Below are 22,382 nucleotides of genomic sequence, written 5' to 3'. Positions count from 1 at the left end.
CCGGGGGCGCAGGAAATGCGTAGTCTCCGGGATGGTCACGGGGTCCCGCGCGGCCAATCCCCTCGCAGCTCAGTTACCAAGCAACGCCCTGGCGCCTGCGGGGCCTGTGCGGTCCGGGGCGTCTGGAGAAAGCCAGAGCTCTGGAGCAGGCAGCCGGCTACCGGTGCTGGGAAGGCGCTTGGAGAAAATGTCCGGCTCTGCGACCCGGGACGGGAAGTGATGGAGTAGGGAGTTAGTTAGCCTTTCAGTTCATGTATAAAAAGAAGTTTTGACGTGAATGTGATTCAGGCTAACAGTCGGAAACTCTGGGCGGGGCGCGGTAGCTCACGCCTGTGATCCCTGCGCTTTGGGAGGCGGAGGCGGGCGGAGCTCCTGAGCCCACCAGTTCGGACCAGCCTGGGCAGCGTGGCCAGACTCCATCCCTACAAAAATTGCAGAAAATAGTCGGGCGTGGTGGCGGGCCCCTGTGGTCCCATCTACTCCATGGGCAGAGGCGGGAGGATCGCCTGAGCCCGGGAAGTCGAGGCCGCAGGGAGCCGAGATCACTGCACTCCAGCCCGGTGGACAGCCAGACTCTGCCAAAAAAAAAAAAAAAAAAAAAAAAAGCAGGCCGTGCGCAGTGTCTGACGCCTGTAATCCCAGGACTTTGGGAGGTCGAGGCCGGTGGATCACCTGAAGTCGGGAGTTCGAGACCAGCCTGACCAATATGGAGAAACCCCGTATCTACTAAATATACAAAATTAGCCGGGGGTGGTGGCGCACGCCTATTCCCAGCTATTCGGGAGGCTGAGGCAGGAGAACTGCTTGAAGCCGGGAGGCGGAGGTTGCAGTGAGCGGAGATCAGGCCGTTGCACTCCAGGCCTGGGCAACAAGAGCGAAACTCCTTTAGGTTTAACCTGCGCCCCCGCGCTCTGCCTCAGCGCCGCCCCCGACGCCGTGCAGCTGGCAACACTGGGCGCCTCCCTGCCCGGTCCCTTCCCGCCCCTTGGTGGTGGTGCAGCCCTGTCTCCCCCGAGACAGCACTGCCTCCGTGCTGGACACGGTTCTGCGGTGGAGCCTGGAGTGCCTGTAGCACCAATCCCCGGAATTGGGAAGTGCCCAGCTTTGGGCCACTATGATCCCTGGATCTTTGCCGCCTTCCACCCCAGTCCTGTGTCCTGTGTCCTATGTCCTGTGCCCTGGTTCAGGATACTACAATTATTCTCATTATTTCGTGGGGTTTTTCCAGCTTTTCAGGTTCTTCAGTGCCTCATTCCACTAATGCTCTTTTCATCCTTGTAGCTCCAAGTGTTGTCTCTGAATTTTCACTAATTTGCCTGCCAAGATGTTGAATGGACCCAGAGCCAACGACGTGGTCTTTTATCAGTGGCACCTGAGACTTTCTTCCCTGTGGACGCAAATCCATTATTCAGCACTCTAGGCACAGCTATAGATCTGATCAGCTATCCATTCTCCAAACTATCTCATCCTCTGTCCCATTTTTCTGTCTCTCTTGTCCACAAGGCATATACCTGAGAGTTTTCAAATTCCTCAAAGAAATTTAGGTATTTTGTGGCTTTGGCATTCACTTAATGTGTTAATCTACAAACCTCTTCTACAATGTGGATTTTTTTTTTCATGATGTAGTAAATTCAAGTGGTTTCTAGTGTTCTCTTCATAAAGTTGTAAACCAAACATAAAATTCTAAGGCCCCACCCATCTGAATGGACCCCTTCTCTGAGCCAGGGCACTCCAAATTAACCTGAAAACCATGAAGCGGGGGTGGGACATGGCTGACTATGCCCTCCCCCCTTTTGGAATTCAGGGGACGCCTGCTACCCCAAGGCTTCATCTGCTGATAAAACTTTGGTCTCCACAACCTCTTATAACCCAGACATTCCTTTCTGTTGGTAATAACTCTCAACTAATTGCCAATCAGAACATTTTTAAATCTACCTATAACCCAGAAGCCCCTACTTCAAGTCGTCCTGCCTTTCTGGGCTGAACCAAGGTATATCTTAAATAGATTTGATTGATGTCTCATGACCTTCTAAAATGCGTAAAACCAAGTTGCACCCCAACCACCTCCTGAGGGCTGTGTCATGGGCGTGGCCACTCTATTTGGCTCAGAATAAATCTCTGCAAGTATTCACAGAGTTTCAGTCTTTTCATTGACAAAGTATTCATATCACTTGTTGAAGAATCCTTTCTAGAAACTTCCACAGTTCTTTGATCTGTAGTTTCTGAAGTCCATCTTTATTCTCCTTCCCATCACTGGCTCCTGTTTTGTTCTCCAGAACTCTGAAAATACTAACAACTATGATTTTGTGACCCAATCTGGAAGTTCCTCTTACAGGGAAACCTCAGCAAGAAACAGCTCAGCGCTGGACGCAGTGGCTCACGTCTATAATCCCAGCACTTTGGGAGGCTTAGGTGGGAGGATCGTGTGAGGCCAGAACTTTAAGACTAGCTTGGGCTATTTTCAATTTTTAAAAAGTGGGGAGCATCTCAGTGACCGCAGCAGGCCTCAGCCTCCATATCCCAACAGTGAGTTGGGCTGTACTGACTGTTGGCCGAGTCTCCAACCTGGAGTACCACAGCCATCATCACCCATGGCACCCAGGAGTGTTCCCTGATGCTTTCCCTTAGTTCTAGGGGCAGAAAATGCCTTCATTCAAGAGAGGACACACTTAATGAATGCAACCAGCTAGAATCCACTCTAACATTTAAATATGTGACTTTGTTTAATCCTCACCATGCCAAGGCACCACATCCACATTTTACTGAAGAGAAAATTATAGTTCTGAGAAGGTAACTTGCCTAAAGCCAAGCATGCAGTAAGAGGAGATTCAAGCCCAGATCCTTTTGTGCTTTTTCATCTCAGTAGCAGCAGGGCTGACTCTTGAAAGGGAAGTTAATTACTATGAATTTAAGGTTTAAAGAAAAAACACCCTGGCCTGCGCGGTGGCTTACGCCTGTAACCCCAGCACTTTGGGAGGCCGAGGCAGGCAGATCACAAGGTCAGGAGATCGAGACCATCCTGGCTAACACGGTGAAACCCCGTCTCTACTAAAACTACGAACAATTAGCGGGGCGTGGTGGCGGGTGCCTGTAATCCCAGCTAGGCGGAAGGCCGAGGCAGGAGAATGGCGGGAACCTGGGAGGCGGAGCTTGCAGTGAGCCAAGATGGCGCCACTGGCCTCCAGCCTCCCTGACAGAGCGAGACTCCATCTCCAAAAAGAAAAGGAAAAAAGAAAAAAACACCCTGCGTGCATACTCATACGAATGCACAAATGGATGTGTCTAGAACAAGAGATACTGGCCTGATATATACACAAACTATGCAGCTGCAGTCCACGCCTCTTCCGCAACCCTGCCCTCTAAGAAACCTCCAGCTCTGAATCCTGTCAGCACATGGGCCGTGCTGGTGGGACAACATTGTCTTCACAAGTGCTCTCCACATTCTCAGAGGCGGGGGTTTTGCCATTGATGGGGGATGCTGCCTGAGTCCCGTCACCAGGGACAAAGCTACAGCGGAGACCACCATCTGCCAACAAAAAGAGAGACCATCTCCCACCCCTGGTTCTGCTGACCCAATCACTGGAAGCATCCAGGCACCGCGATCTCACCTGCCTCCGATTCCGTTTCCTCCTAGCCAGGTCTGTTCTAAGCTTTCCAGAAGTGGAGAAATTAACTGAAAGAGAACACTTTCCTCCCTGTGTTAAGGTTAATCACATAATGGATCCAAATACTGGGTCAGTCTTTACTGTGGTCTCATTTCTCTAATTTGAAAATGCCTTTTCTGTTTTCCTTAGAATTTTTCTAAGCGTTTCTGGGCGCGTGTGTTCCACAGTGCACCCTCTTGTGCATCTGATGTCTTTGGCACATATAGGCCCTCGACAAGTATTTGTTGAATGAGCGGATGACCATCCTGTCCTTCATGTGAACAAGCATATGCAAGTGTACATTGTGTCTGTACATGTATCCAGCAGCATCTCTCCAAAGCCACTTTGGTTCACTTATTTTCTCAGGATTACTGACGGCTGCATCATGACATTTGCACACAGAATCTTTCCTTTTCCAGTCACTTTTCCTTTTTCCAGATTCCGGCCATAGAATTCCAGGGACAGAGCCAACCGTGCCTGGCACCCCCTCCTGTCTTGGGACAAGGATACTTTCTCCTGTGGCTCCCGTCTTCCTTGCAACATTCTTCTGCCAGAATTCAGTATGGAAGACAATGACCTGCCACTTTTAATTTTTTCCCGTTTTGCTCTTCTACCAAATACCGCTTTTAACACAGGCTTTTCACTGAGTAGTGGACAATCTATCAGATAGGTGCTGTTCGGTGTGAGGGGGCATTTGCAAAGGTCTGCGTCAGTGCTGGCTGATGGAACTTTCCGGTGATAGCATCGTTCCATAGCTGCACTGTCCAGTGCGGAGGCTACTTGCCACTGTGTCTACTGCTCCGGACGGTGCGGATCGGAGCATCTCACACACAGCGGCCACCGTGTCTACTGCACGGGATGGGGCAGGTCTGAGCATCTCACACACAGCGGCCGCCGTGTCTACTACTCGGGACGGGGCAGGTCTGAGCATCTCACACACAGTGGCCACCATGTCTACTGCACGGGACGGTGCAGAGGTGAGTATCTCACACACAGCAGCCACCGTGTCTACTGCACGGGACGGTGCAGAGGTGAGCATCTCACACACAGCAGCCACCGTGTCTACTGCACGGGACGGTGCAGAGGTGAGCATCTCACACACAGCAGCCACCGTGTCTACTGCACGGGACGGTGCAGATCTGAGCATCTCACACACAGCAGCCACCGTGTCTACTGCACGGGACGGTGCAGAGGTGAGCATCTCACACACAGCAGCCACCGTGTCTACTGCACGGGACGGTGCAGGTCTGAGCATCTCACACACAGCGGCCGCCGTGTCTACTGCATGGGACGGGGCAGGTCTGAGCATCTCACACACAGCGGCCGCCGTGTCTACTGCTCGGGATGGGGCAGATCTGAGTATCTCACACACAGCGGCCGCCGTGTCTACTGCATGGGACGGTGCAGGTCTGAGCATCTCACACACAGCGGCCGCCGTGTCTACTGCTCGGGATGGGGCAGATCTGAGTATCTCACACACAGCGGCTGCCGTGTCTACTGCTCAGGATGGTGCGGGTCTGAATATCTTAAACACAGCTCACCTTTTTGGTGCCTTTGATCCGTGTTAGCAATTACCCACATCTTCTCTCTGGGCAATATTCTACTTTCATTTTATATTGACCCAATTATTTTACTTCTTTGGTGTGTCCTTTCTTCTAACACATATGGGTTCACTTTGAAACCTTGAAACCCACATTTACAAAATATTTTTGGTATGAAACATGGTTCCATGACTCATTAGTGGAGTACCATAAACATTTACATTTCCAGACCACCCACTGCCCAGTGGTTTTCTTGGTCTCAGTACTCATGAAAACGGTCTGAAGGTTTGTTTTGGGTTCCTAAGCAGTAAGTAAACACACACACAACACTGCCTGTCAGCTATTTCTTGGAAACTAAATCAGCCTTCTGTTGCCATCCTATCATGCTTCAGGGGTGCCTGTGCTAGTTTTTAATTATTTGTCCTGACACTTAAATGTCTGCTCAACGTCCATATTAATACTTCCTCTTAGTTTACAAAAGGATTTACTTTCTTACTGGTTGGGATGAAGCTGTCTGAGGTTGCCACCTGTTATTATTCCTTCATTTATTGGACCATGTCTGCCATTGGAGGTTTTCAAACTGTGGTCCCTGGACATGTTAGAAATGCAAATTCTCAGGCCGAATCAGGACTGAATCAGAAGATCTGGGGTAGGGTCCCCCGAGGACTGAATCGGAAGGTCTGGGGTGGGGTCCCCCGAGGACTGAATCGGAAGGTCTGGGGTGGGGTCCCCCGAGGACTGAATCGGAAGGTCTGGGGTGGGGTCCCCCCAGGACTGAATCGGAAGGTCTGGGGTGGGGGTCCCCCCAGGACTGAATCGGAAGGTCTGGGGTGGGATCCCCCCAGGACTGAATCGGAAGGTCTGGGGTGGGGGTCCCCCCAGGACTGAATCGGAAGGTCTGGGGTGGGGGTCCCCCCAGGACTGAATCGGAAGGTCTGGGGTGGGGGTCCCCCCAGGACTGAATCGGAAGGTCTGGGGTGGGGGTCCCCCCAGGACTGAATCGGAAGGTCTGGGGTGGGGGTCCCCCCCAGGACTGAATCGGAAGGTCTGGGGTGGGGGTCCCCCCAGGACTGAATCGGAAGGTCTGGGGTGGGGGTCCCCCCAGGACTGAATCGGAAGGTCTGGGGTGGGGGTCCCCCCAGGACTGAATCGGAAGGTCTGGGGTGGGGGTCCCCCCAGGACTGAATCGGAAGGTCTGGGGTGGGGGTCCCCCCAGGACTGAATCGGAAGGTCTGGGGTGGGGGTCCCCCCAGGACTGAATCGGAAGGTCTGGGGTGGGGGTCCCCCCAGGACTGAATCGGAAGGTCTGGGGTGGGGTCCCTCTAGGTGATCCTCTTACACAGGTTAGAGAACCAGGGCATTAGGGGTGGTAATTTGACAATTCTTTTTTTTTTTTTTTTTTGAGACAGAGTCTTGCTCTTGTTGCCCAGACTGGAGTGCAATGGCTCACTCTCGGCTCACTGCAACCTCTGCCTCCCGGGTTCAAGTGATTCTCCTGCCTCAACCTCCCAAATAGCTGGGATTACTACAGGCACCTGCCACCATGCCCAGCTAATTTTTGAATTTTAGTAGAGATGCGGTTTCACCATGTTGGCTACGCTGGTCTTGAACTCCTGGCCTCAGGTGATCTGCCCGCCTCGGCCTCCCAAAGTGCCGGGATTACAGGCGTGAGCCACTGCACCTGGCCAGAAAAATCTGTTTTAGCATTAACATAATTAGTTATTAGCTTTAACTCCCACCCCACATAATTTCAAAGGATTAATACCAATAAGACAAGTAACAATGATTGATTGAAATTTAGGATTTCAGTGGCTCTATTTGTCTTTAGACTATGGCTCACTAAATCTGCACACTTGAAGTGCTGTGTTCTAGCGATGTTCTGACGACACACGAATAGGCTGTGTGACTGTCACCAGCCTGATGTGCACTTGGGCTGCGGAAACCCATGATGCTGCCTAGCCCAGCCAGCCCCCGGTCACTCATCAGATTCCAACTGGATTCTGACACCACAAGCACCCGGGACGCTGCCTAGGAGCTTTCTCTGGTGGCAGGAGTACATCCTGGAGTAGGCTGGGGGTGCCTGGAATTGACCGTCCTGAACCTGTGGAGCGTTGGCTGGTGAAGGAACGCACCAGCTCCCACAGTGAGCACGGGCCCAGCTGCCCTTGTGGGACCTGGCTCCTGGACGCCCCACGACACCACCTCTTTCCTGTCCCACCTCCTGCTTCCCTTCAGCTAGTGCTCAGGGCCACCTTCCAAATTTTGATCTCAGGGTTGGTGCCTGTAGAATGCAATCCAAGGAATTTAGATTCATTCATTTCAGATACTATTCTTTCAATTTTAGGGACTATCTTAAAAACTTAGTTTGGTAATATGTAAAACATTTAAAATTTCAAGGTCCAGGTATTACTTCAGAGTCTATTTCAGTCTCACTTCCACCACTGACCCCTGTCCTCCACAGCAACCACTTTAGTTTTCCATCTTTGTACTGTTTTAAGAAAAAGCAAATACATATCTGCATTATATTATATGTACTCTGCTCCTTATCAATAGGCCTTCCTCATTCCTCCTTCTGGTACTGAGTTCCCCACTGTACAAATTAATGTTCCTAATCCCCTACTGATGGACATTTTGATTGTTTCCGGTTTTACAAATGCCACAGTGAAGAACTTGGTTGCAAACACATTCAGGCTGTCAAAAGAACTCTGTGCATAAAGTCCTTTCATTTCTTTTCCAGTTTTTTTGATGCAGATTCCAGAATTGCTGACTCAAAGGGCAAATGCTACATACTTTCGTTAGACGCTGCCAAATCCTCTTCCACGAGGCTGCAACGTTCTGCATTCCACAGTGAGGTATGAGAGTCCTTGTACCCCACAGCTTCATAAACAAAGCATGATGGCAAACCTGCACGTTTACTAATCACACAGGTAAGAAATTTCATCCTAGTTTCACCTTTTTTTTTGGTTAGCATTTTTATTACCAGCTTTTTTTTTTGGTGTAATGCACAGAAGGTAATGAACACATTCTACCTGCAAGCTTCTTCCTGTGCCTTTGGAATCTGCTCCTGCCAGTCTGCAGGAACCACGGATCTGCTTTCCGTCACACAGGAGGCATTCTCGACACCCTCTGTACACAGCATGCACTTTTTTATTTGGCTTCTCTTACGCAGCATAGTGACTTTCAGATTTATTCAAGCTGCTGCATGTGCCAACAGTCCACTCCTTCCTAGTGCTGAGGCCCCATCACATAAGCACAACTATTTCCTGTGTGTGATGTGTTATTCTCTGGCTGTACACTGCCAAAAAAGACATCATTAAAAAAAAAAAAAAATCTAAATATAATGTAAAACCTGCCTTGCCTTAGGAAAGTTTTTCTGGCAGCGGCTCACACCTATAATCCCAATACTCTGGGAGGCTGAGGCAGGAGGACTGCTTGAGCCCAGGAGTTTGAGCTCAAGCAGTCCTGGGCGAGATGGTGAAACCCCGTCCCTGGGCGAGATGGTGAAACCCCGTCTCTGTAAAAAATATAAAAATTAGCCAGGCATAGTGGCTCACACCTGTAGTCTCAGCTCCTTGAGAAGCTGAGGTGGGAGGATTGCTGGAGCCCGGGCGGTGGAGGTTGCAGTGAGCCGAGATCACACCACTGCACTCCAGCCTGGGCAGCATGGCAAGACTCTGTCTCTACCAAGAAAAAAACCAAAAAATTAATAGAAGGAAAAACAAAAGGTTTTTCTTACCAAAAATACACTTTAAGGAACAAATTTATCATATTAAGTTGGTGCAAAAGTAATGTGGCTTTTACCATTGAAAGTAATGGCAAAAACTGCAATTACTTTTGCACCAACCTAATATTATTTTCTAATGACGAACTTGGAAATAATTGTCATTATTCTCTAAAAAGAACAGTCTAAAAATAAAGCAGCAGCCCATTTTACTTCTACGCCAGTTCTTTTAGTATTTGGCTATTTAAACTGGCGGTCCCTAACCGTTTTGGCACCAGGGACTGGTTTCACGGAACACACTTTTTCCATGGACAAGTGTGGGGATGGTGGGGATGGTCTGGAGATGAAACGGTTCCACCTCAGATCATGAGCATTAAATTCTCAAAAGCGGCGCATAACCTAGATCCTTCGCATGCGCAGTTCACAACAGGGTTCCACTCCTATGAGAATCTAATGCCACCACTGATCTGACAGGAGGCGGAGCTCACACAGTAATGATCTGACAGGAGGCGGAGCTCACACAGTAATGATCTGACGGGGGCGGGGCTCACACAGTAACGATCTGACGGGGGCGGGGCTCACAGTAACGATCTGACGGGGGCGGGGCTCACACAGTAACGATCTGACGGGGGCGGGGCTCACACAGTAATGATCTGACAGGAGGCGGAGCTCACACAGTAATGATCTGACAGGAGGCGGAGCTCACACAGTAATGATCTGACGGGGGCGGGGCTCACACAGTAATGATCTGACGGGGGCGGGGCTCACACAGTAATGATGACAGGGGGCGGAGCTCACACAGTAATGATCTGACAGGAGGCGGAGCTCACACAGTAATGATCTGACGGGGGCGGGGCTCACAGTAATGATCTGACAAGAGGTGGAGCTCACACAGTAATGATCTGACGGGGGCGGGGCTCACAGTAATGATCTGACGGGGGCGGGGCTCACACAGTAATGATCTGACAGGAGGCAGAGCTCACACAGTAATGATCTGACAGGAGGCGGAGCTCACACAGTAATGATCTGACGGGGGCGGGGCTCACAGTAATGATCTGACGGGGGCGGGGCTCACACAGTAATGATCTGACAGGAGGCGGAGCTCACACAGTAATGATCTGACAGGAGGCGGAGCTCACACAGTAATGATCTGACGGGGGCGGGGCTCACAGTAATGATCTGACAGGGGGCGGAGCTCACACAGTAATGATCTGACAGGAGGCGGAGCTCACACAGTAATGATCTGACAGAAGGTGGAGCTCACAGAGTAATGCTCTGGCAGGGGGCGGAGCTCACACAGTAATGTTCACTGGCCAGCTGCCCACCCCCTACTGTGCGGCCCGGTTCCTAACAGGCCATGGAGTGGTACCAATTTGTGGCCTGGGGATTGGGGACCCCTGATTTAAATAATCGAGGACACACTGACCTAGTAAACCATCTGCCAAGAAAAGGGAGGAAATACTAGTTTTCTCCATTCGCTCTCAGGCACCAACATTAATTTGAACTTAGAAATAAACTACAATAAGGCCAGGCACGGCGGTTCACACCTATAATTCCAGCACTTTGGGAGGCCAAGGAGGAAGGATCACCTGAGCCCAGGAGTTTGAGACCAGCCTAGGCAACATAGTGAGACCCTGTCCCTACAATTAAAAAATAAATTAGCTGGGCATGGTGGTGCACACCTGTAGCCCCAACTACTCAGAAGGCTGGGTTGGGAAGATCACTTGAGCCGCCCAGGAGTTTGAGGCTGCAGTAAACTGAGACTGCACCACTGCACTGATCCTGTCTCAAAAAAAGAAAAGAAAGAAGAAAAAAAAGAAACCACAACAAAATATCTGGATTTTGATGTAACAGAATACAAAGATTATTACATTTGATTTTTAGGTCAACAAATATGACTAAAGTCATAATAGTAAAATATTTTAAATGGATTTGGAAATAAAAGAAAGTTTGTTCATTTGTATTTTATTTAAGAGCTGTGCCCAGTTTTATCATCTCACAAGAATGAAGCAAGGGACAAAGGTAAGTGCCACGTTCCCTGGCCACTGGGTTCCTGGCAAGCTACCAGCCACTGGGTGCCAATCTCCCTTCAATGTACTCCTTTTTCCCCGGAGTGCAGAAGCGTATAAAGGCAGTTATGACATGGACACATGCATGAGCTATTATACATAATTACAAAAGCTGATTCTGTTATCACTGCATCTTGTCTCATCAGTAGGAGCGAATGGCTGGGGGGACGGTGGCACAGTCAGCCTCGTTCAAAGTTTTGTCGATTACGGGTCTATATTCCAGAGTGACCTTGAAAAGAAGAATCAGTGGTAAGCATAAAAATGTACAAAAAGCCATCTCATGTATTCCTTTTGAAAAATTTAAACTATAAAAGTAGATTAATGGCATGGGAACTTAAAAGTATTTGCCGCAGTCTTTTCCAATAACAAATTCAAAAATGATCTACATGCGCAACAGGGGACTGTAAATGGCGGCAGATCCGTAGAGTGGAACAGAGCCAACGAAATGACCCTGTGCCAGATTCTCAGTGCTTTACAAAAATGCTCCCGTCATGAAAAGTGGGAGAACCCTTGTCTATACCAAGACACTTTATAACTATCTACTTCCAGTTCAAAGTAAATATTTACATAGGTTGAACATCCCTAATACAAAAATCTGAAATTCTCCAAAATCTGAAGCTTTCTGAGCACCAACATGACATTCAAAAGAAATGTGCTATGGAGTCAGATCTTCCGACTGGGGACGCTCAGACAGTATCATGCAGATATTCCAAAGTCTGAACAAGCCTGAAATCCGAAACACTTCTGGTCCCAAGGATTTCAGAGAAGGAATACTCAAGTTGTATATTAAATATGCACACACAGGAAAAGGTAGGCACATATACAAAGAAATTTAAACCATAATGGGTCATCTCTGGTTGTGAGCTCTTATTTCAATCTCTTTGTACTTTCTGAAATGAGTATGTATTTCTTGAAAAATCACTAAAACTGGCTGAGCGTGTTGGTTCATGCCTGTTGGGGAGGTCAAGACAGGTGGATCACTAGAGTTCAAGACTAGCCTAGGCAACGTGGCGAAACCCCATCTCTACAAAACATACAAAAATTAGCCAGGCATGGTGGCATGTGCCTGGGAGGCTGAGGTGGGAGGATCACCTGAGCCAGGGGGAGGTTGAGGCTACAGTGAGACAAGATTGAGCCACCACATTTCAGCCTGGGCAACAGAGATGAGACTCTGTCTCAGAAAAACAAAAAACCCGAACCCGGAAACATTAAAAATAGACTTGTGCTAAGCGAGTGAGGTGTAATTTCTATATACGATCAGGAAATGGCCTTCATGATAAATTCTGAAAATGACCTACTGCCTGAATTACAGACACACTAGATGATAGTGAGAGTCCACAGGTAACTTCCACAGACACAGATAAGTGATTATACGACTATCTCTTACAAGCTACGAAAAGCTTAAGGGTAAAAGCTTTCTATCTTCATTATTTCTGAATCTTAATGCCCAGCGGAAATGCCACACAGGTGAACTGTGCTTGTGTGGAACAAGGCTGCAACCCCCCTACCACACCCTTGGCTGGCTGTTCCCAGGACGCTGCTCACCACAACCCCTCTGCTCACCCCAACCCCTCCTCAATTTCTGCCCTTCCCTTCTCTGCTTGCTCAGTGCCCAGGGGATGCTAAGCGCTGCACCACATCCCCTCGGCTCCCCTGCAGATGCTTCCAGCTGGGCCAGCCCAAGGGAGGAGAGGGGAGGGGTCTCTTCTGGGCTCCCTTGGCTTGGGACTGGTTTCTGGTAGTGGCTGTGTCCCCACCCCACAGACGCTGACTTTCTCCCTAAGTCCACAATCCTCATCTCCTCCCCGCTCACCAGGCCTTGGACACTTGCTCCTGCCCAGTGACTTCCATCTGGCCCACACCACGGAGCAGCCCTTCCTTAAGGCTCCTCTGAACCACTTGCAGGCGCTGGATTCTGTTTCCAGCCAGAAGCCTGACTGCTGTCAGAGGCCTTTTTCAGTGGTGCCTCAAATCTGTCAGGAGTTGATTTAAATCTGGCCTGCTCCTCCCCGTTCACCATCAGCAAGGTCGGCCCGTGAACCTGGGCAGGGCCGTGCGCATTTTGGGTTGTGGTGAGAACGAGCTCCACACTGACCTTCCCAGTGCTGACGTCCACATAGGACAGGGTGTGCTTCCTCCAGTGCTCCTCAAAAGGCTTCTTCTGTTGCCCCTGGATGGGCTTGGAGTAATCGTACTCATCAATCCGCACCTGAGGCCAGAAACACCATCACATATCTTATTACTCTAACAGAGCAATACAGAAAAAACACAGCAAACATTAAAATGATCTAAGAGACAGATGCCCTAGAACTCATTCCATTTCCACTTCAGCCCCGGCACCATCAACATGTTCAGAACCCAAGGAGGCCACATGGCTGGTCAGGGGGTGTGCAGCCAGCAGTGAGTCCAGAGTAATCCGTGTCCGCACGTTCCCTTAGACACACTTTATGTACCTAAGAGTTTACCAAATACTTTGTCTTTCTGCTGCATGCGCTGGGAGACTACCTACTACCTCAATCTTTTCTTTCAGCCTGTTTTTATTTAAAAACATTTTTTCTTTTGAGACAGGCTCTCGCAATGTCACCCAGGCTGGAGTGCAGTGGTGTGATCACAGCTTGCTGGAGCCTTGACTTTCCAGGCTCAATCATCCTGCCTCAGCCTCCTGCACGTACCACCACGCCTGGCTAATTTTTTGTGTAGAGACAGGTTTCGCCATGTTGCCCAGCATGGTCTAGAACTCCAGGCTCAAGTGATCTGCCTGCCTCAGCCTCCCAAATGCTGGGATTACAGGCGTGAGCCACTGCACCTGGCTTCTATTCTAATTAAAACTCATTGTGACCAACTGAATTTATACTACTGGCTAGGCGCAGTGGCTCACGCCTGTAATCCTAGCACTTTGGGAGGTTGAGGTAGGTGGTTCACTTGAGGTCACGAGTTCAAGACCAGCCCGGCCAACATGGTGAAACCCACTCTACTGAAAATACAAAATTAGCCAGGCACGGTGGCGTGCGTCTGTAATCCCAGCTGCTTGGGAGGCTGAGGCAGGAGAATCACTTGAACCCTGGAGGCAGAGCTTGCAGTGAGCTGAGATCGTGCCATTGCATTCCAGCCTGGGGGACAGAGACTCCATCTCAAAAAAATAAAAATAAAAGTGATAAATTTATTATTATTCTGTATTCTGGCAAACACGGATTCATATACTTCGCAGGAAAGACTCTTAATATGTACAAGGAGGCAAGAGCAAGTTCCGAGCAGTGATCACAGCCATCAGCATATTCCAGTGGAGGGTAAATCGGTGAAATTTCATGGTGAATAAAAATGATCTCCCACTCACCGCGCTCGGCGGGCTGGAAAGGTCACCAGCCGCCGCCCACACACGGTCCTGAACCAGCCTGCGTGCCTGCCTCGTGCAGCCTTTGTCCTTTCGCGGATGTGCTTTATCCTGAACCTGCATTTGTGCCCCGAGCTTCCCTTTCCGTGTTTTTCTGCTATCGTATGTGAGAAACTCTTACCAGGCAGAATCCAACACGTGTGCTCTGCACAAAAATCAGTTCACCTGAAGAACAAGTGACCACAGGGCAGGCTCTATAACACCTTTTCCAAGCCACAGGGCAGGTCTGAAACGGTGGCTTACTCGTTACTTAATAAACTGGCATTTCCTCCGCAGGGCAGGTCTGAAACGGTGGCTTACTCGTTATTTAATAAACTGGCATTTCTTCCGCAGGGCACGTTTGAAACGGTGGCTTACTCGTTATTTAATAAACTGGCATTTCTTCCACAGGGCAGGTCTGAAACGGTGGCTTACTCGTTACTTAAAAAACTGGCATTTCCTCCACAGGGCAGGTTTGAAACGGTGGCTTACTCGTTATTTAATAAACTGGCATTTCCTCCACAGGGCAGGTCTGAAACGGTGGCTTACTCGTTATTTAATAAACTGGCATTTCCTCCTTAGGGCAGGTTTGAAACGGTGGCTTACTCGTTACTTAATAAACTGGCATTTATTTCCCGGTCATGCCACTCTGGCTGCACTTCTAAACTTGGCCTTCTAACAGCAAAGCACATTGGCTTGGAGATGCCACTGCTGCCATCAGTGGACGCTGACCCAAAGCAAGGAAAAGGTCACAGTGATCCAGAGGATGGCGGGAACCCAGGGATCAAAGTTACCAGGGGGAAAAAGGCGTTTTTTGGATTTACTTTTGGGGAAATGAAATAAAATGCAGAGAAAATGCAGGGGTGGGGCTGAGTCCCACCAGGTGGGAGGAAAAGGCAGGTGCAGGTGGGTGTGGCGAGAAGGCGCACCTTGTAGTCTTCCCTGGCGTGTGCGCCCCGTGACTCCTTCCGCGCCTCTGCTCCGTAGATGGTCTGCAGCGCACACAGCATCAGGTTCTGCAGCTCCAGGGTCTCCACCAGGTCCGTGTTCCAGACCATTCCTGGGGACACAAAAAGTTCCATCAGGGGCAGGCGGGACCCGTCACAGGGGCCTTCTGAGCTGTCAGCCTGGGCCTGCTAGTCCGTGGAGCCACTGGTTGTGGCTTTATGGCTGTGGATCCGGACAGCAAGCATGGAACTAAGTCAGCACTGACGGCACAGACACCAGCCCACCCTACAGAAGGCAGGGCCCAACACTGCACAGAGCCCGCTGTGCTGTCTGCTCACCCCGGTCAAATGTCTTCAGGTGCTTCAGGTCTCCGTAGAGCTTGCTGATTTTCCCACAACCTTCTTGCAACACGCTTCCCACACGGAACACGGCAGCATGATTTTGCATTGACTGTGACACAAAATATTATTGGTAAACTTTTAATTCATAGAAGCAGCCACACCAAGAACTGCTTAACTTTTAGACCTGTTGTTTTGCATTTCATTTAAAAGTTACGTAAATTAAACAGAAAAATTAGGAAATTCAGACTATGAGTTTATTACTCTGAACTTAAAAATGAAGTTTTGACTAAAGCTTCTGAATACTGTTTCTATTACATACACATCTTAGACCCAGACACATCCTTTCCAGTGGGATACAGCCAGGGTCCAGGACTCCAAGCAGACTGCCTGTGAGGTACCATGTTCCACATGGCTCCGTGGCCAACCAGGCAGTGCTGCCTCCCCACACCCCTGGCGGGACTCCTGACGTGGGGTCTGGTGGTGAACGTGACACAAGCCAGCAGCCCTGTGGTGACACACACTAGGAGGAGCTGAGCAGAGCCCTGGTGATGGTGGGGTTGGAGCCAAAGGTCTTCAGTGAGAGGGAGGGGCGTGGGTGGCTGGGGCCCTTGGCCCATCTGGCTACTGTCTTCTGCCTATTTTGTAGAAGCTTCTTATACACTGACTTCCTTCATAGTTTTACTGTGGCGAGAAACGTGCCATGCAGTGGACCTGAAGTTTACTGTAGGTGTGCTGGCAACCGGGCGTCAGCTTTTGCTTCCTGTGGGGCAGACAGATACCACCTCCGTGATCCCTCCTCCTCCTTGCTTCTCCCTCTAACTCTGCTTTGCTCCACTGACCCTAATTGTTTCCTCCTCTACCAATGCACTTTCATGGTTTAATTTGGACATTTCATCTGATTTTCCTTGGACTCATACATAATCATGACACTGCAATGCACATCAACCTAATGGTTTTTCAGGAAGAACAAATGAAAAAAGTTGCATCTCAGAATCTAGTATTACATTCTTTCACGTCCTTTAGCAGCCACGTTTTCATATCCTTTCTTGTATTTCTGGTTACATTATTTCAAGGCATTTTTAATTTTTTGTTTGAAATGTAAATGAGATATTTACTGATGTCTAAGCAGATTACTGCTGGCACATCGCAAAGCTACTAATTTTTAGATACAAATCTCTTATCCAGACACCTTACTGCATTCTTGTTTTGTTTCTGTTAGTTTTTCAGTTTATTCTCTGGGAATTTTTTGGAAATTATGTCTGTAAATAATAGCAATTGTATCGATTCCTTTTCAATATTTACTGCCGAGACCAACTCGATCGTGGAGACCCTAACCCAGCAGCACTAGAGGAATTAAAGACACACACAGAAAATAGCTTGTGGAGCGGGATATCAGGGGTCTCACAGCCTTCAGAGCTGAGAGCCTCGAACAGAGATTTACCCACATATTTACTGACAGCAAGCCAGTCATAAGATTTACTAAAAGTATTCCTTACGGGAAACAAAGGGATGGGTCTGGCTAGTTATCTGCAGCAGGCACACGTCCTTAAGGCACACATTGCTCATGCTATTGTTTGTGGTTTAAGAAACACTTAAGCGGTTTTCCACCCTGGGTGGGCCAGGTGTTCCTTGCCCTCATTCCGGAAAACCCACAACCTTCCAGCGTGGGCGTCATGGCCATCATGAGTATGTCATGGTGCTGCAGAGATTTTGTTTATGGCCAGTTTGGGGGCCTGTTCCCAACAATTTACCTCATTTCTTTTTTTGATTCTTACTATTAATAGCCAGAGTCAGCAGAAAAATCCCTTCCCCCAACAAAACGCATTTCCACAAGCACAGGAAGCTTTGTTCAGTGCTGACTCCAGCATCTCACGGAGCCTGCGATACAGCAGGCACCAAGACACACCTTGTTTGGTGAGAATGTTTCTAGTATTCTTACTTCAAACTGTCTCACGGATTTGCCATTTCTGTATCCTAAGGCATGTTCCCATTCTCTAATACAATGGTTCCTTCTCTCACAGCTGGCCTCCAACCCTACAAAAGTACTGCAAGGCATCACTCAGCCTTCTGTGCCTTAATCACGCTATTCTTCTCACCGTTCCAGAAAGCCTCCCTCAAGCTCAATCTTACTTCAAGACTGAAGGGCACAGGCCTCTGAAAATGTCAGCAGGGAACCTGTTCTCTTGTGTCTTAACACCATATGCCTTTCAGAATAGGACTAAAGCAATGGACTTCTTTTTAGAAAATACGCAGAAATTCTTGCAAATAGTAGACAAGAGATCTCATTCATGGACAAGAATCCTTGTTATTAGAGGAATTCAGTTTCTCAGACTGACTATATATCAAGTTCTCCACAGCCCTCTGTGGCTAATGGCTGCCATACTGGACGGCAAACACTCGGAACATTTCCATCGTCACAGACGGTCCCACTGGACCGACTCCCAGCAGCACAGGCTGCACACATCAGTTTCCACCCACCGCCCACTCTCCCTCTCTTCTGAGTATATTCAGGGGCAGCCACAGGCCCAGCTTAAAGACATTTCCAAGCTGCTGGAAGTCAGGCATGATGACACGATCAATATGTGGGCCTGAGATATAAGCACCAGTATTGTGTTGAACTCCAGGAAACCTGCAAAGAGAAAGCTGCCCTGCTGGGGACTGAGCTTCTCCCGCGGTCCTGCTGCTCCCTCTCCTCCACGCTGTGACTCATCCATGACAGCCTGCGACGGTCAGGGCACGGAGGTCACGCCCAAGCACACACGAGTGAACCGGAGAAGGCTGTCCTGGATGCTAAGCAGTCACTAGTTCTGCCCTAGCCTGCTGACCTGCTATGTGGAAAAGTGCACTTCTGCATAGTTCAGGCCTCCTGGTCTCTTTCATATTCTTGATACGGTGAGGAGTACGTCCTACTGCTGTTTACCTCGATACTGGTGCAGCCTCGTATGTTTATCGCAGCACTAGTCACAATAGCAAAGTCATGGAATCAACCTAAGTGCCCATCAACGGATGACCGGACAAAGAAAATGTGGTACATAAACACCATGAAATACTCAGCCATAAAAAAATAACGCAATCATGTCTTCTGCAGCCACACAGATGGAACAGGTCACTCTCCTAAGTGAAGTGACTCAAGGTCAAGTGTCACATTCTTACTTGGAAGTGGAAACTGAACGGTGAGTACACGTGGCCACACAGAGTGGACTAACAGAGACTGGGGGCTCCAAAAAGCGGAAGGGGTGGGGATGAGCAATTACCTGCTGGGTACAACATACACGACTTGGGTGACGTGAAAAGCCCAGACTCCACCACCTCATGGTACATCCACACAAACTGCACCTGCATCCCCCTAAATCTATTTTTTAAAAAATAAAACCAGTGCAGGGCCAGGTATGCAGCCAGCCTGCTCACTCCAGAGCGAGTCCAGGCTCTTACCTTCTGCATGCTGAGTCGAAGTTCTGACGTTCTTATGCTTCCGTCAGCAAATCTCAATTTGTCAAGATTCATGACAGATTCTTCTCCAGCATTTGGTTTAATTGGAGGGACTTTATCTCCTAAAACAAAAAAAAAGTTAGAATTTAACTTTTCAAAACTATTTTAAAAAACCAAATGGATTTAGAATGATACAAAAATACATAGCACAGCCGCTCAAGGAGCTTGGAAACTGCGAAAGTCTTCTCAGCTAACACACTGCCAGCCCACCCTACATCTGAGGCCATCTGTTGAGTTGGGGCCAATTTTAAAGAACATACATAAAGGCAAAATTGTTGGCACACAGTAGATATCCATTAACTTATCTTAGAGTGAATAAACTAGAAATCATCTCTAAAATTAAAAAATTAAATGAAGGCCGGGTGCGGTGGCTCTCGCCTGTAATCCTAGCACTTTAGGAGGCCGAGATAGGTGGATCACTTGAGGTCAGGAGTTCATGTGCAGCCTGGCCAACATGGCAAAACCTCGTTTCTACTAAAAACACAAAAATTATCGGGGTATGGTGGTGTGCGCCTATAATCCCAGCTACTCGGGAGGCTGAGGCATGAGAACTGCTTGAACCCGAAAGGTAGAGGTTGCAGTGAGCCAAGATTGCGCCACTGCACTCCAGTCTGGGCAAGAGCGAGACCCTGTTTTAAAAAAAAAAAATTAAATGTATACAAATTTATATACATTAAGTGTATATAAACGTCACTCCACTAAGGGAAAAAACAAACACCTTCCAGATGGTGGTCCTGAGGGGCCGGCCACCCCACCGTCCTTCGCATAAGGGGAAGGAAGGTGGCTGCTGTGTGCTTGAAAGTCACCTGCTGATTTGGACTCTTGTGTGCTCTCACCTACACTTCAAGATTTGCAATTTTTTTTTTTTTTTGAGATGGAATTTTGCTCTGTAGCCCAAGTTGGAGTGCACTGACACCATCTCGGCTCACTGTAACCTCCACCTCCTGGTTCAAGCAATCCTTCTGCCTCAGTCTCCGGAGTAGCTGGGACTACAGGAGTATGCCACCATACCTGGCTAATTTTTGTATTTTCAGTAGAGATGGGGTTTCACCATGTTGGCCAGGCTGGTCTCAAACTCCTGACCTCAGGTGAGCCACCTGCCTCGGCCTTCCAAAGTGCTGGGATCACAAGTGTGAGCGTGAGCCACCTGTCTCGGCCTCCCAAAGTGCTGGGATCACATGTGTGAGCCACTGTGCACAGCCAAGATTTGCAACTCTTGTGTTTCTAAGATGTCTTCAAAAAATTTTTAAAGTTTTTTTAATAACATTATATATATTTTCTTCAACAGATAATACATGCAGAAGGTAGGAGGTATGAAATGCAGGAGTCAAACAGGCCCCGCCCCGCCCCGCCCACCACCTCCCCAGGGGACCAGGGTGTGGGTCTCTTGAGGGCCTGCTCAAATGCTTCTAGGATTGCTGGTGTTTCTTTTCCTTTTGATTATAATGCTTTAAAAATTGATCATTCAGTAAAATTGACTTTTTTCTTTCAGTGGACCGTTGTACAATTTCTTTTTTCTTTTCTTTGAGACAGTGTCTCCTCCCTCTGTTGCTCAGGCTGGATGCAGTGGTGTGATCTCAGCTCACTGCAACCTCCGCCTTCCAGGCTCCAGCAATCCTCCCACCTCAGCCTCCCAAGTAGCTAGGGCTACACTGGTGTGAGCCACCATGCCCAGCTAATTTTTGTATTTTTTGTAGAGACGGGGCTTTACCACCTTGCCCAAGCTGGTCTTCAACTCCTGAGCTCAAGCAATCTGCCTGCCTCGGCCTCCCAAAGTGGTGGGATTATAGGCATGAGCCACTGCGCCCAGCCTCAGTTCTACCAACTTTAACACATGTATAGATGCATGTAACCACTTTGGGAGGCTGAGACAGGAGGATCACTTGAGGCCAGGAGTTCAAGACCATCTTGGGCAACAAAGGGAGACCCTGTCCCTACAAAATATTTTTAAAATTAGCCATGTGTGGTGGCGTGCACCTAATCGTACCACTGCACTCCAGCCTGGGCGACAGAGGGAGACTATCTCTAAAAAATATATATATGTATGTATTCTTTTTTTGGGGGAGTGGGGGGGAAGTGGCGATGCTACAAGCATTTTTTCTTTCCTTTTCATTTTAAAAAATTAAAGCACAAAGATACAGTAAAATAAACTCACCATTTTTAGTGTAGTTTTTCAAATTTTAGTACACAGAGAGCTGTGTCCGTATCAGGAAACAGCCTCTGGCAACCACCAATCCCTTTTCTTCCCTAGATGTGCCTTTTCCAGAATGTTGTATTAAGAGAGCCACAGGTGTGCAGCCTTTTGAGTCTGACTCCACAGCATTCTGCATGAGATGCTGCATGCATGAGCGGTTTCTCAGATGTAAAGTATAGGGTATTCTTTTTTTTTTTTTTTTTTTTGAGACCGAGTCTTGCTCTGTCACCCAGGCTGGAGTGCAGTAGCCGGATCTCAGCTCACTGCAAGCCCCGCCTCCCGGGTTCACGCCATTCTCCTGCCTCAGCCTCCCAAGTAGCTGGGAGTACAGGCGCCCGCCACCTCGCCCGGCTAATTTTTTTTTTTGTATTTTAGTAGAGACGGGGTTTCACTGTGTTAGCCAGGATGGTCTCGATCTCCTGACCTCGTGATCCGCCCGTCTCGGCCTCCCAAAGTGCTGGGATTACAGGCTTGAGCCACGGCGCCCGGCCAAGTATTGGGTATTCTTACAAAATGTTCTTTTTTTACATTTTCAGAGAAAAAGAAGCTCAAAATTTCTACATTGCTCTGAGAGAAGTGGTATCAGTCCTCACTGCTACAAAGTGCAGGGCTATGGAGTGAGACAATCACAACCTGTGGCGTCAGGAGCGATGGACCTGAACTCCGCCTTCACCCATGGTCAGCAGTGACTTGGGGTAAGACGCCAGCTCTGCGTGTGCTGGCCTCCCGAGCTGTGGTCAGATCCAGAGACAGAGTGTCTGAAGTAAGCTACCTTTTTAATACTCTCCATACCTTTCTAACTACAGATATAAAAGCGGGCATGTTTATAAGTTACAGCAGTCCTAGTTTTTATTTCACTTGAATCCACACAAAAAGCACCTGTTCTATTAAAACAGCAGAAAGGATGCCAAACAGTTAACACCAGAGAAAGGTAACGGGAAGAATGTGGGCCTGGGGTCCCACCATCCTTGCCACACAAACATCCACCGGTGCTTCATCCACCTCACACTGTTCTGAGCACATGAGGCTGGATAACCACCGTGAAGATCTCTGGAGGTGAGAGTG

The 22,382-nt window shown here is 48.7% G+C and overlaps 1 protein-coding gene and 1 long non-coding RNA gene across 2 annotated transcripts in view; one reads left to right on the top strand and one right to left on the bottom strand.

The window, feature by feature from the left end:
• Positions 1-9,300: 9,300 nt before the first annotated feature.
• Positions 9,301-9,664, top strand: LOC144341370 (uncharacterized). The gene is made up of 2 exons (XR_013418237.1): positions 9,301-9,415; positions 9,570-9,664. It is a non-coding gene; the product is annotated as an uncharacterized LOC144341370 (long non-coding RNA).
• Positions 9,665-10,855: 1,191 nt separating this feature from the next.
• SDHA (succinate dehydrogenase complex flavoprotein subunit A) overlaps positions 10,856-22,382 on the bottom strand; it is a 33,263-nt gene continuing 21,736 nt past the window's right edge. Inside the window, exons 11-15 of the mRNA XM_028849301.2 lie at positions 19,067-19,185; positions 15,632-15,743; positions 15,275-15,405; positions 13,071-13,184; positions 10,856-11,204 (exon numbers count right to left, since the gene is read on the bottom strand). Coding sequence (XP_028705134.1) covers positions 11,118-11,204; positions 13,071-13,184; positions 15,275-15,405; positions 15,632-15,743; positions 19,067-19,185 — 563 coding nt within the window. The 3' untranslated portion in view covers positions 10,856-11,117. The remainder of the gene's footprint in view (positions 11,205-13,070; positions 13,185-15,274; positions 15,406-15,631; positions 15,744-19,066; positions 19,186-22,382) is intronic.

The sequence above is a fragment of the Macaca mulatta genome, chromosome 6 (assembly GCF_049350105.2).
Source record: "Macaca mulatta isolate MMU2019108-1 chromosome 6, T2T-MMU8v2.0, whole genome shotgun sequence".
Classification (NCBI taxonomy): Eukaryota; Metazoa; Chordata; class Mammalia; order Primates; family Cercopithecidae; genus Macaca; species Macaca mulatta.
Note: the sequence above shows the minus strand (reverse complement) of the source record. Positions and strands in the feature narration are given on the sequence as shown.